Source organism: Lepidochelys kempii, chromosome 16, assembly GCF_965140265.1.
Source record: "Lepidochelys kempii isolate rLepKem1 chromosome 16, rLepKem1.hap2, whole genome shotgun sequence".
NCBI classification, from domain to species: Eukaryota; Metazoa; Chordata; order Testudines; family Cheloniidae; genus Lepidochelys; species Lepidochelys kempii.
Window position 1 is genome coordinate 6,766,764 of NC_133271.1, and position 13,579 is coordinate 6,780,342.

Below are 13,579 nucleotides of genomic sequence, written 5' to 3' on the forward strand. Positions count from 1 at the left end.
AGGATTGAGCAAGATTCAGTTCTGGACCAGGGACAGGATTTCTGTATGAAACAGTTTCACAGCTTTAAAGTCCAGCAGGGCTAGGCCTGGGTTTTTTTTCTTACCTTCTTCCTCTGAAGCATCAGGGCTGGCCCCGCCAGAGATGGGACATTGGACCGGGTGAGCTGGTGCTCTGTGGTGGCACTGAGGATTCTCTCTCTGAGGGGTGTGGCTGGCTGGTTCTTCTTCCACATGCTCCTTGTCTCACTGATCACCATATGTCGAGTTGGCAGTGTCTGGGTGGGGGGTGATTGGCTTCCTCTGCAGCATGTGGATGTGGGTCACTTGCCAGGATTATCTGGGTATCTCTCACTTAATCATTTCCTGGCCAGAAGTCTAGTCTCCTGCAGGCTGTGATACTTTGGTCTCAATTCGGTTGTTGGGTTGAGTGTGCAGGTGCTGAGTGGTGTTGGTGGCCTGGGATATACAGGAGATCAGACTACATGATCTAATGGTCCCTTCTGGCCTTAAACCCTATGACTCTTTATCCCATTGAGAAGAGGAGTGTCCATGCTTAGCAATGGGAATAAGGTCCCAAGGTGTGGGACAGTTGTGGGTCTAGAATAGCTATTTATGCTCAGATTTAGACAGGGGTGAAAGTAACTTAAGGGACTTGCTGGTACTCTGGGGTCCTGAGGAGGGGGTGGGGCCTCTACCGGAAGAGGCAGGACCCTTAAATCAGGATTTAAAGGCCCGGGGCTAGGACTGTGGTAGCAGCAGCTGGGAGCCCCGGGCCCTTTAAATCACCCCCTGAACTCCCAGCTGCAGAGGTGGCTGGGAGGCTTAGGGCTCGGGGATGATTTAAAGGGCCCGTGGCTCTAGCTGCCACTGCCGCAGTGGAGCCTCAGGCCCTTTAAATCATCCCCGAAACCCTGCTGCTGGAGCCCTGGGCTAGCGGTGGCAGGGCTCAAGCGGCTATTTAAAGGGCCCGGAGCGGCAGAGGCAACGGGAGCCCTGAACCCTTTAAATAGCTGCCGGAGCCCCACCACCAGGACCCCGGGGGCCATTTAAAGGACCCAGGGCTCCCGCTGCCTCTGCCGCCTCAGGCCCTTGAAGTCGTCCCTGGAGCCCTGGGGTAGTGGCATCGAGGCTACAGAAGCGATTTAAGGGGCCCGGAGCGGTAGCAGCGGCAGGAGCCCTGGGCCCTTTAAATCGCCACCCGAGCCCTGCTGCCGCTACCCCAGGGCTCTGGCAGCGGGGCTCCGGTGGCAATTTTAAGGGCCCAGGGTTCCAGCCGCTGCTCCAGCCGCTGCTGGGAGCCCCAGGCCCTTTAAATTGCCAACAGGGGAAGCCAGTCCGCCCCGGTATGGTGCACCAGCTCTTGCTGGCAGCGGTGGCAGGTTTGTAAAAATTTTGGTGCTGCCCAGAACCTGCCCCTGCCCAAACTCTGCCTCCCTCAAACTCCACCTCCCACCTGCCCAAGGCTCTGGGAGGGAGTTTGGGTGGGGGAGGAGGTCTGGGGTGCAGGAGGAGTGTAGGGTGCAGGCTCTGGGAGGGAGTTTGGGGATGGGAGGGGGTGCCGGGGTGAGAGCTGCGGGGTGAGGCTAGGGATGGGTTTGGGGTGTGGCTGGGGATGAGGGGTTTGGGGTGTGGTAGGGGGCTCAGGGGTGAGGCAGAGGGTTAAGGTGCAGGGGGGATGAGGGCTCTGGCTGGGGCTGGAGATGAGGGGTTTGAGGTGTTGGAGAGGCTCAGGGCTAGGGCAGAGGGTTGGGGTGCTGGGGGGGGGGTGAGGGCTCTGGCTGGTGTGTGGGCTCTGGGCTGGGGCAGGGCTGGGGATGAGTTTGGGGTGCAGGCAGGATGCCCTGGGACTGGAGCCAGAGAGGAGGACTCCCCCCAGCCCTCTCCCCGCCGACAGCAGCGAGCTCTGGGGTAGGGGCCCCCTTCTCCCCCCCAGCAGCACACTCACCCCCAGCACTGTCATTCTCCCTTGCCTCCTCTGTGGTGGGTGCAGTGGGGGCGGGGGCTGCCATCACATGTGCACCTTGTCCCCTGCTGCTGCCTCTCACTATAGCCTCATTGGGGGTGGGGGATGGGGCTGCCCCTGCCCAGCGTGGGGCAGGAGCGGTGACTGCGGGTATGAGGGGTGGCTGTACTGGTGGAGGGTCCCGTCGGAAAATGAAAGGGTCTGAGGGGGAAGGGCAGCCTGCCCTGGCAGTGGGTGATGGGGGGCCCTAGGACTCTGCGGCGGCAGTTGATGCAGGGAGGCAGCATGGAGCTGCAGGGGAGAGACAGGGACGCTCTGCTCTGGGACCCAGGGAGGCGTACGGGGGCAGCAAGGGGGGGCCAGGGGACACTCGAGGGAGGCGTGGGGGGGCAGCAGGTGGGACCAGGGGGGAGACCCGGCCCCGAACATTGGTGGAGCCAGGTCCCCGGGCCCTCAATATTGCTGGAGCCACGAGCCCATATAACTGGCCTCTACGGCTTGCCCGTATGCCGTACCAGGGCGGGGCGTACCAGCTTACTTTCACCTCTGGGTTTAGAGCTGTTTTGCATTTGTTAGTTTTTATAAGTTTGAGCCCTGCTCCATTGGACACATACAACAAATAATGCCAATTACGTTCTTTAAAACTTGAAAACATTTGCAAAATATTTTTGACAACATACGGTGTGTACAAAATACAAGATGCATGCTGGGCTACTGACTGGCTTTTATTGGCATTTAGTTGGGATTTTGCTGTTCATGAGTAATGCGACCATTTCACATCAGTGCTGATAAAATCCTTGTATCAAACTGTGCTCTGTGTGTGTGTGTGTAAATCCATAGAGCCAGATCCTCAGCTAGTTTAAATGTTTATGCCAGGTGAGGATTTGGCCCCATGTTTTGGTTAATCTTTGATTAGACACAAAGCATCGCTCACTCAGCTAGTATTGCAGCTCCACGCACTATAATGCTGAGTGGTTATGATAGCAAAGAGACCGATTCCCTGCAGTTCTCAGTTCGAGTTACTCCCCTTTGCATTATCAGCGATGTCAGGAATTATAATGACAGAGTGGACTAGACCCGTGGAAATTCAGTTCTCGCTCTCTCTCCTTTGCTTTCTTTTGGTTTCTCACGGTCCCAGGAAATGCAGGGAAATGCAAATCCCATACGGGATCTGGGCGGAAATCCAGGCTGATGAAGACAGTGCAAACTATGAAGAGCTATGGGAACTACCAGAACTGCACCATTGTGAGGCCTCATATCCCGCACTCCAGCTATGGCACCTATGTGACACTGGCCCCCAAAGTGCTTGTGTTCCCTGTCTTTGTGCAGGTAAGCTGGCCCTTCCTGGCACATCTGGAAACCAGGCTGTATGGGCTGGGGGGGATTGACTGAAATCAGGGAGATTTAAATCACCAAGTGCAAAGCCTGGATTTAAATCATCGATTATATAGCTTAACATTGTCAGATTCTTATTAATTGTACATTTAGTATGTTAGAAATGGGGAATGATGTATTGCTTATTTATGAGACAATTAACTTTTGGCTCATGAATTGTGGCAAACTGCATTAGGATGGTAACAAGGATTTAATTAAACTCACAAAACTGTACATAACATTTATTTTGATTAAACAAAACAACCTTAAATGTTTTGGATACGTAAACTTCTCTTATCAAACCCCATTTCACATTCACAACTAAGTTATAAGAAGTTCAGCCCTTAACATATTTTGTATTAAATTCAGATTTCATTTTAAGCAGGCTTATTTTTAAAAATGAAAAACGTAATTTAAATAGCTAAATTAAAAAATCGGATTTCTCCCTGGTTACCCAGCCTGGTGTGTCCCAAAGGCAGCCCATGTATCACAGACTCTCTCCTGTACATGGTAACTTCAGTTACTCTAACATATTGCAGTGCTTCCTGCCCTTTGCACCAGGGAACGTGCCTCACATCTGTATCCCACTGTGGAAAATACTTTTCCTTTAACATCTCCATTCACCTCTGTGCCTCAAAGACCCACTCGTAAGCCACCATTTACCGCTAGAATCAACTTTCATCAAAAGTTCTTGCTCAGGGAACTGAGCTGTTGGCTGTGGGAAAAGAACCCTTGTCCAAGTGCTGTGCTGCACTCAGGGATGGCATGGCCAAGCACAGCCTCTTGGCAGGAAGCACAGAGTTCAGTGCCAGAGTGTGAGTGATGACTATAGACTATAGAGTGATGACTGTCAGAGAAGGGAAAGAAACCCTTCATGCAATGTGTACCAAAGAACTGGATCCCTCATCTTTTTCAGCTTTCCCCTCCTAGCATTGTCTAGCATTCAGTGTAGTATCAGATGCAGTGCCTCTCTAGGGAACTATGTCCTGCCCTTGTAAGGGGATGGACTTGCTGTTGCATTGGACTTCCCCTTCTCTAGCTTCTGTGGTTTACATTGTAAAAGGGCAGCTTTCCACCTTTGGTGCTTGGCTGCTTGAGCCATTTGGGGGAATCCTGACCAGTCAAGCCGGGGTTTCGACCACCAAGTTCTCATTACGGAAGGTACTGAATGACCTGGCTTCTGCTCGTGGCTGCAAGGTACACTTTTGCAGCTGGGAATGTAACCAGGAATTTCATATAGTCTTGTCACTTGGCAGCCCTAAAATCAAAGCACATCAAGACAGGCATCAGGATGTAGATGTATGGTAGGGTGAAGAGGTAACTTCCCAATTCCACAAACTTTGATCTTGCGGTTTAGCTCTGAATTTGATTATCAGAGCTGGTTTTAAGGCTTCTACCTCCTGCTTATGCCCAGGTGGTACTGCACAGCTTTTCATAACTGAATAGTCCTGGATTTGGTCCCAGAAAACCTAAGGGAATCCTGTTGTGATGCCCTCTCAGGAAGTTCAGGACTGTGAGTCATCTTGTTACCCCTTGCCGCAGAGGAAGAGGGACTTGGTGGAGCTAAACTGTGCATCATCCACCTGACACTCCAGTCTGTTAGTCTCTGAACAAACGCCTTAAAAGCTCTGTCAGCCTTCACTTTGCCTTGCAGGTTAACCTCAGGTGCACTCCAGTCCCCAAAGCTCCTTAAAAAGTGACCCCCGCAGTTCCAGCCCCTGGTCACAGGGCACTCCCAGCAGTTACCATGTCTGCTGTCTGCGAAGAGCAGCATGCACACCAGCCTGTTGGATCAGCTGAGGAGTCACACTTCAATATACTGCATGGAGTAAAACCAGGAGTAAATATACTAAAAAGGAACAGAGATTGAGTGATCCTAAGATGAGATAACAGAAATAGTTACAAATAAAACAAAAATAGAACCTGCATTCTAGTGGCTAAAACTTAACAGGGGACCATCCTTGTCCAAGGCAGTTTCACACCTCAAATCCCCTCTCAGCGTCGCCATGCCACATGGCTGGGATCCACTGTATTCACTGTGGCTACAAATAGCCTAACCTCTTTGTTCCCTCCCTGATAACAACATGCCTTTTCCCTACTTATAGTCCCCTAAATCTCCCATACCTTTGTTCTCCAGAGGGCTGGTGCCCCGCTGTGTTCAGTTTAACCTGGCTTTTCTTGTTGCCTTGCGTCACCTGCAGCTGCCATTGTGTCTGGGTTTTTGCAGTGCTTGAGTTACACCAGAGATCTTTTCTTTTTTTTTTCAGCAAAATAATTTTATTTCTTACTAAAATACAGTGAACACCCATCAAGCATTCTATACACAGTTGAGTTGAACAACTACTGTTGTGATGTACAAAGATACATATTAAGGCACATGAAGCTGCTCTTTTACAAAATGATTGTTTTTAGTTCTCCACATGTCTTTGGTACATCTTGAACATGCCACATTATTGGTAGATATGCAATTCTGTTATAATAAGTTATCTATAAGACAAGACTATTTTTTCCTCTGGAACTGTAAGCTAGTATTTCTCATTTTTTTCCCCCCACTTAGGGCTTTCTGGTCGGAGAAAGGTAGGCATTTCAACATGCACCTTTAGGTCTTAGTTTTTCTGGTAATAGAACCACTTGTCCACTTCAGGTGGTATTGTATTGGGAGTTCCACAGGGTGGTACTGCTTCCAAAGTAGCTTTAGCAGATTCTTGACTAAGGCCTGGTCTACAGTACGCAGTTATTTTGGAATTAGCAAAGTTACTTCGAAATAAAACTGATTCCGTCCACACGACCAAACCAGTTTTTTCAATTTAAAGGGCTGTTTAATCTGATTTCTGTACTCCACCTCGGCAAGTGGAGTAGCGCTAAAATCGAGATCGCAGTTCCGGGTTACAGGTACTGTGGATGCAGTTCGACGTTATTGGCCTCCGGGAGCTATCCCAGAATGCTCCCTTATGACCGCTCTGGACAACACTCTCAACTCCGATGCACTAGCCAGGTAGGCAGTAAAAGCCCTGGGAACTTTTGAATTTCCTGTTTGGTCACCATCAGCACAGGTAACCGTCAGCACAGTCCACCATCACAGGCGACCATGCAGCGTCCACCATCACAAGAGACCACGCAGTCCCGGATTCTCTGACAAGCTCCAGCATGGTCTGAACGGGAGGTACTGGATCTCATCGCATGCTGGGGAGACGAATCTGTTATGGCAGAACTACGTTCCAAAAAAAGAATCACAAATACGTATGCTAAAGTCTCCAGGGCCATGACAGAAAGAGGCTACTCCAGGGACACAGAGCAGTGTCGTACAAAAATCAAGGAGCTTAGGCAAACATACCAAAAAGCCAGGGAGGCGAACGGGTGCTCTGGGTCACAGCCCCATACATGCTGCTTCTACCGTGAGCTGCATGCAATTATGGGGGGTGACGCCACCAGTACCCCACCACTGTCCGTGGACACCTGCAAGGGGGGAGTAGCACGAAGCGAGGAAGATGAGTTTTTGGAGGACAAAGAGGAGGAGGAGGACAGTGCACAGGCAGCAAGTGGGGAATCCGTTTTCCCCCCTAGCCGGGAACTAGTCTTAACGCTGGAGCCAATAGCCTCCCCCACTCCCAAGGCATGCTCTTGGACCATGACCCTGGAGAAGGCATTTCTGGTGAGTGAGAGCTTGATCGGAGCCATGCAGTGGGGGGTGCAGGGTGGTGGGGAAACCCAGCCGTCCTGGGCTGTTTGCGTTTAGTTTAAAGAGCTCATCCCTGCTCAGAGCCTCATCGGAGCTATGTGGTGTATGTGTTTTGGGGGGTGGGTGTTGTGTGAAGCGATCATCCCAGAGAGCCCACAGGCCCTCCTTTTATATGGCAAACCCACCAAGCATTGCTTGCTATGGGAAAGGGGGCCCGGCTGGTTGAAAGCATTGAAATGAATGTGGAAGAAGCAGAACGCCGCATGCCCCTAGGGCTTACCATGGCTGCCTGCAAGCTGAATTCTGTTGCCTGGCCGCATGCGATGGCTTACTCACACCAAAGTGGCAGGCACTTCGACCTTGTACAGAAAGAACATGTGCTGTGTACTATGAATTGCCTGTTTCATTGAGAAAGAGTGTCCCCTTTGTTCTCTAAAATGTATCTTTTAAAATACTACCCTCCTTTTTTCTTCTCCCACAGCAGGTGCAAATGTTTCAACGCAGCCCCTATCTACTCCGTCCCAGAGGCTGGTCCAGATTAGAAGGCGGAAAAAATGAACTTGGGATAACATGTTTGCCGAGCTCATGCAGTCCTCCCACACTGATAGGGCCCAGCTGAATGCCTGGAGGCAAACAATTGCGGAGTCGCATAAAGCGTTACTTGAATACGAAGAGACGAGGGACGTGTGCGATGAGAGCAGGCAGGATGCTATGGTCATGCTCATGGGGGAGCAAACTGACATGCTCCGCTGTATGGTGGATCTAATGTGGGAAAGGCAGCAAGACCACAGGCTGCCACTGCAGCCCCTGTATAACCACCCTCCCTCATCCCCAAGTTTTATAGCCTCCTCACCCAGATGCCCAAGAACACAGGGGGCGGGGGAGGCTACGTAGTCAACCCCAGAGGATTGCACACGCAACAGAAAGCTGGCATATCCTAAATTTTGATTTGGTTTCTGGACTTGGCCTTCCCTCCTCCTCCACCCTCCTAAACCAATGCCCCTCCCTCCCCCGTCTAGCTTCTGATTTCTCTCAGTGTTTTGTGCAACAAATAATAAAGAACAGTTTTTAAACAATTGTGACTTTATTTCCTTTCATATATATAGGCAGCGGGTAACTTTAAGAGAAACAAACACAACTGGCACACCGTACCCTGGCCAGTCATGAAACTGGCTTTTAAAGCTTCTCTGATGGGCAGCACGCCCTGCTGCTCTCTTCTAATCGCCCTGTTCTCTGGCTGTGTGAAACTGGCTGCTAGACGAGTTGCCTCAACCTCCCACTCCGCCATAAATGTTTCCCCCTTATTCTCACAGATATTGTGGAGCACACAACAAGCAGCAATTACAATTGGAATGTTGGTTGTGCTGAGATCTAACCGAGTCAGTAAACTGCGCCAGCGCGCTTTCAAACATTCAAACGCACATTCTACCACCATTCTGCACTTTCTCAGCCTATAGTTGAACCGCTCCTTACTACTGTCCAGGGTGCCTGTGTATGGCTTCATGAGCCATGGCATTAAGGGGTAGGCTGGGCCCCTGAGGATAACTGTCGGCATTTCAACATCCCCAATAGTAATTTTCTGGTCTGGGAAGTAAGTTCCTTCCTGCAGCTGTTCAAACAGACCAGAGTTCCTGAAGATGCGAGCGTCATGCCCCTTTCCCGGCCATCCCACGGTGATGTCGGTGAAACGTCCCTTGTGATCCACCAGTGCTTGCAGCACCATGGAAAAGTACTCCTTGCGGTTTATGTACTGGCCGTCCCAGTGTTCCGGGGCCAAGATAGGGATATGCGTTCCGTCTGTCGCCCCGCCGCAGTTAGGGAACCCCAATGCATTAAAGCCATCCACTATGACTTGCACTTTTCCCAAAGTCACTACCCTTGATAGCAGCTGGTCAATGATTGCATTGGCTACTGGCAGCACAGCAGCCCCTACAGTAGATTTGCCCACTCCAAACTGATTCCCAACTGACCGGTAGCTGTCGGGCATTGCAAGCTTCCACAGGGCTATGGCCACTTGCTTCTCAACTGTGAGGGCTGCTCTCATTTTGGTGTCTTTGCGCTTCAGGGCAGGGGAAAGCGAGTCACAAAGTTCCATGAAAGTGGCCCTATGCATATGAAAGTTTCTCAGCCACTGGGAATCATCCTTTACCTGCAACACTATGCAGTCCCACCAGTCTGTGCTTGTTTCCTGGGCCCAGAATCGGCATTCCACGTCATGAACCTGGCCCAACACCACCAAGATCTCCCAATCGCCACATGCCGTGCTTCTAGGAACGTCTGTGTCCAAGTCCTCATCACTATTGTAATTGTGCTGTTGTTGCTTCCTCACCCAGTTTTGTAGGTACTGCACATGCTGCTGGATAATGCACGAGGTTTTTACAATGGTCAAAACTGCAGCGGAGATCTGAGCGGGCTCCATGGCTATGGTGCCTGCACGGGTAATCCTGGAAAAAGGGCGCAAAACGTAGGAGAGCAGAGTGGCAGCGGAAGAGGTGCTGTTCAGTTCACGATAGCCTAAAAAAGGTGGGAAATGGTTGTCTTCTGTAGCTTTCATGGAGGCGGGAGCCCAGGACAGACAACATGGAGAAGTTTGGAAGTGTGGCAATAGCGGGAGAGCAGAGTTGGTGGCGGAAGCTGTGCTGCTTGGTTCACGATGGCTGAGCAGAGTTGGCAGCGGAAGCATTTGAAGAGGAAGAGAAAGAGTAGATAGTAGAGATTACATTGGAAGATGAGAGGAAATGAGAGGTGGATTCATAGTAGCAGGAGAGCAGCGGTCCACCGTCTGCTGAAAGCAGTATGGCATCTGCACTCCAAAAAGGCACGAAACAATTGTCTGCCGTAGCTTTCACAAAGGGAGGTGCAACTGACGACACACACCCAGAAACACCCACGAGAATTTTTTTGCCCCATCATGCACTGGGATAACCCAGAATTCCAATTAACCCAGAATTCCAATGGGCAGCGGGGACTGCGGGATAGCTACCCACAGTTCACTGCTCTGACGTTTGATGCTAGCCTTGGTACTGTGGACGCACTTCGCCGAATTCACACGCTTTAGTGGGGACACAGAAGACCGAATGTATAAAATCGCTTCCGAAAATTCAAATAGAATAATTTCAAAATAATTTCGTGCTGTAGGCGTACCCTAATACAAAAGGCACTGTCTGACACAGTTGTATTTGCGCAATTGATTGCTCCTCCATCTGTTTTTTTAGATACTAGAGCTGTCCAGTGTTCATGAGTGCTTTTGATGATGTTAATAGCAAAGTCCTTGTCTTTAAATTCTCCATTAAATGCAAACTGGTTTTCTGGCTTCCCATCAGGTACCTTGTACCTTCTAAATCAGTCCACTGTAGCTTCTAGGTATCCAGGTTTCATCTTTCAGACATCATCAATATTGTTATAGTTGGCTGCTTCAGCGTCTTCAATATTGATTGCTATTACTTTCCGGTCTGTCTCCCCCTCATCAATCAGTGCCATTGTGCCCAGTAATTGTGCCCAGTAATTAAATTTCACTTTAATTACTTCTCCTCTTGCTTCCAATTGCTTCCAATTTCACACACATCAATTGGATCGTTATCTCCATAATAGCCAGTATTTTCATCTTTATGTCCTGGATGCTCCCATGTCTGTGGGATAGCACCATAATTCCAGATATAGCCCTTGTGGGGAAATACATTAGCAACATAACGCAGCTGTCTTTTCTTTACATCTTGTTTAATTGGGTTTAGAGGATCCTTTGTTGCAATTTCCATCTTTGCATTTGTCCATCAAGGTAGTTCCACAACCATGTTGAACACGTTGCCAGCAACTGGATATACTGAAATATCATGGAATGGTGAAATGTAGTGTCCTTTATCATTTTTGAAGAAGAGCTGGTATCCAGGCTGTTGGGGGTAGCGCTCTCCTTCACGCTGTAGCTGACCGTGGTGCCACCAGCAGCGAAGGAGACAAATTGACACACACCGCACCAGCCCCTTAGGGAGATCTTGGCAGGCAGGTAAACCAGCATTCCTTTGTCTGAGACACACTTGTTCCTCAGCCCTGCCTGCTTATATGGATTGAACATAGGTGCATACAGCTTCTGGCATAGCTCTCGTACACACCATGCTGACTCAGTGTGCAGCTTCTGGGATGAGCCCAACCAGTTGCATAATCTAGTTTTCAAAACAAGTTCCCTTCCCTATCACTGCCTTCCACAGCACAACTACTCACGTGTATTGCATGCGTTATCTGAACTCACCATGCCCAAACAATGGGTGCATTCATGATTTGTCTTTAAGTAAGAACACAGCTGGGGCTTTGTTACTGTTTTATTGTCTTTCCAAGTTAGTGACTCTTGGTTTCACTCTGAAATGTTCCCACACTTTTAAAACGGATTTTAATGACAGTGTCTTTCAGTGAGTTCAGACTTTGCCTCTATGCTTTGCAGTATTTTATCTTGTAGGCTTTGTAGGCTTTGCAGAGCAAAGTCCCGTTCAAGGCAGCAGTTACACCACTCTGAATGCTCTTCTGCACTGTATTGTCTCAGAAGCTGGTTTTGTCAGCATTGTGCAGCAATCAGAGCAATGGATTTTTTTTTTTGAGTTCTTGGCTTCTCCGTTGTCAAAGCAAGTTGCCCCTACAGAGTTGGCTATGTAGCCCAAAGTCCACTGCAGCACAGAAGGAGAGAAGGCACCCTGCCCAGAGTCGCTTAATCTTGCTAATGAAGTTAATCAATTAAAAATATGTAGCTCCCCGTATTCATGTTGAAGCTAGATGAGACTGGGGTGGGCTACTGCTGTGGTTGTGCTTCCTGCTCTCGGAGCCGCCACAGGCAAGCCCACACTTTGCAGAAAAAATAATGTACAGAGAAGCAGAAGCTGCTGATAATCTTTTTATAGCTTCACATGACATAGGTGTTAAATGTGAGGGTTTTTTCCCTCCCTTTTATCACTTGGCTGGACTGCAGAGTTTCCATCCTTGAGAGATGTGCTGTAACAGGGCAGCTCATGTCTGCTTCACTTTCAGTGGTTTACAACTTAAACTAAAGGCAAAGAGCTTCTGGGGGGTGGAGAGTTAACACAGGTTTCATGGGAAACTTTCTCATTTCGAGTTGACGTTCTGGATTTTTTTTCTTTTTTTTCAAATGTTTAGCCTCTAGACCTTTGCAACCCAGTCCGGACTCTCCTTTTGTCAGAGGAGCTGCTGCTTCATGAAGGCAGAAGCAGGACTGTAAAGGTGAGAATTTCAGTCACTCCTAACATGGTTATTGTGCTCATTCCTACGCATCTAATGTGTTAGATTGAAAAGGTCAATGTTTGACTTTTAAAATGCCTTCATTGCAGTGGAATTCAAAAACAGATGGAGCCAGTTCATCTTGGGATAGACTAACTGCCACAGCAATTGCTGGAAGTCTTCTCTTCTTCGCATCCATTTTGATGGCACCAGACACATGGCAAACACATGCCAGTCATTTGCCTAAAAGTCATGAGGTTTTTGTTTCTGCTTAACTGTTGGCGCAGGACCTAATCCTGGGGGTAGGGTTGGGAACCTTTGTGCACTGTGGAAGCTCCCAAAACAGGAGAAACCAAAACAGGTTTCAAGAGAAACCATACCTCGATTTCACCATGGTTTGGTTTTTGGTAAGTGTAGGTCCTGAAAGGGGAAATATGCCCTCTCCTAACTCCTGGCCCCTCCTCACTTGCTGTGTTTTGTGCCTGTGGCGTTATCAGGAGGGGTGTGAAAAACCCTGACAAACAGACCAGGGTGGTTACATGCTTGAGCCAGGCTGTGTACATCAGAAGGCTCAACAGCCAAACCAGGGGAATCAGGTGATTTTAGCTGAGTTTTGCTTCGGCTTCATTTGGATCCAAAATGTAGGGGTTGCAAACCCCAAGTATTTGAAGCTGAAGAAGAGGTTTGTCTAAGTTTCGTTGGGCTCTATTAACCTGTCTATGCCTGACGTGAAAGCATGGGGCTAAGTGTAATTTATCTTAGATGATTTTGCTTGAAACACCGTCATGTGGAGCACCCTTCTTTTCCTGCCCAGTTACCGTAATGAGTAGAGGTGGTAGAAAGGTTTCCGTCAAAATCTTTGGTTGGCAAAAAATGTAGATTTGGGTCGACTGAAACATTTTTCAAATTTGTGTCAATTTTGGGGAAATTTTTTGGTTGAAATGAACATTATAATTATAATTAAAATGATAAAACAATAATTTTAAATGGGAAATGCTGAAATGAACTCTTTTGACATTAACAAAACATCTCCCTTCAATTTTTTGGGCTAGATTTCTATACCAGCCTCCCCAGAGGAAGAGGTACCTGGGCACTCCCACACCCCCTAACCTTCAGCCTAGTGGTTAGAGCACTCACCTGGTGTATGGAGACCCATCTTCAAGTTCCTGCTCTGGAGAAGGGACGTGAATCCAGGTCTCCCCTTTCCGCCGGGCGAGTACCCTAACCACTGGCTAGGAGCGTCTCTGGGGGTGGGTCTGTCCTGTTAAAGCTGTTCTGTTTGTATAAATACTCCTTGGAGTAGGGACTGGACCCAGGTACCCCCCAAACGGAGCTCCCTGCCCGCC

The 13,579-nt window shown here is 49.1% G+C and overlaps 1 protein-coding gene and 1 pseudogene across 16 annotated transcripts in view; one reads left to right on the top strand and one right to left on the bottom strand.

Annotated features, from left to right (window-relative positions):
* Positions 1-13,579, top strand: part of RGS3 (regulator of G protein signaling 3) — a 247,229-nt gene that overhangs the window by 120,846 nt on the left and 112,804 nt on the right. For all 16 annotated transcript variants that reach the window (XR_012155305.1, XM_073314841.1, XM_073314834.1 and 13 more), the window contains 2 exons: positions 3,102-3,292; positions 12,153-12,236. Coding sequence is in view for 15 of the 16 variants with exons in the window: in XM_073314841.1 (XP_073170942.1) it covers positions 3,102-3,292; positions 12,153-12,236 (275 nt within the window). In the remaining variant the exon portion in view is untranslated. The remainder of the gene's footprint in view (positions 1-3,101; positions 3,293-12,152; positions 12,237-13,579) is intronic.
* On the bottom strand, positions 5,889-11,085 carry LOC140899256 (inorganic pyrophosphatase-like; annotated as a pseudogene).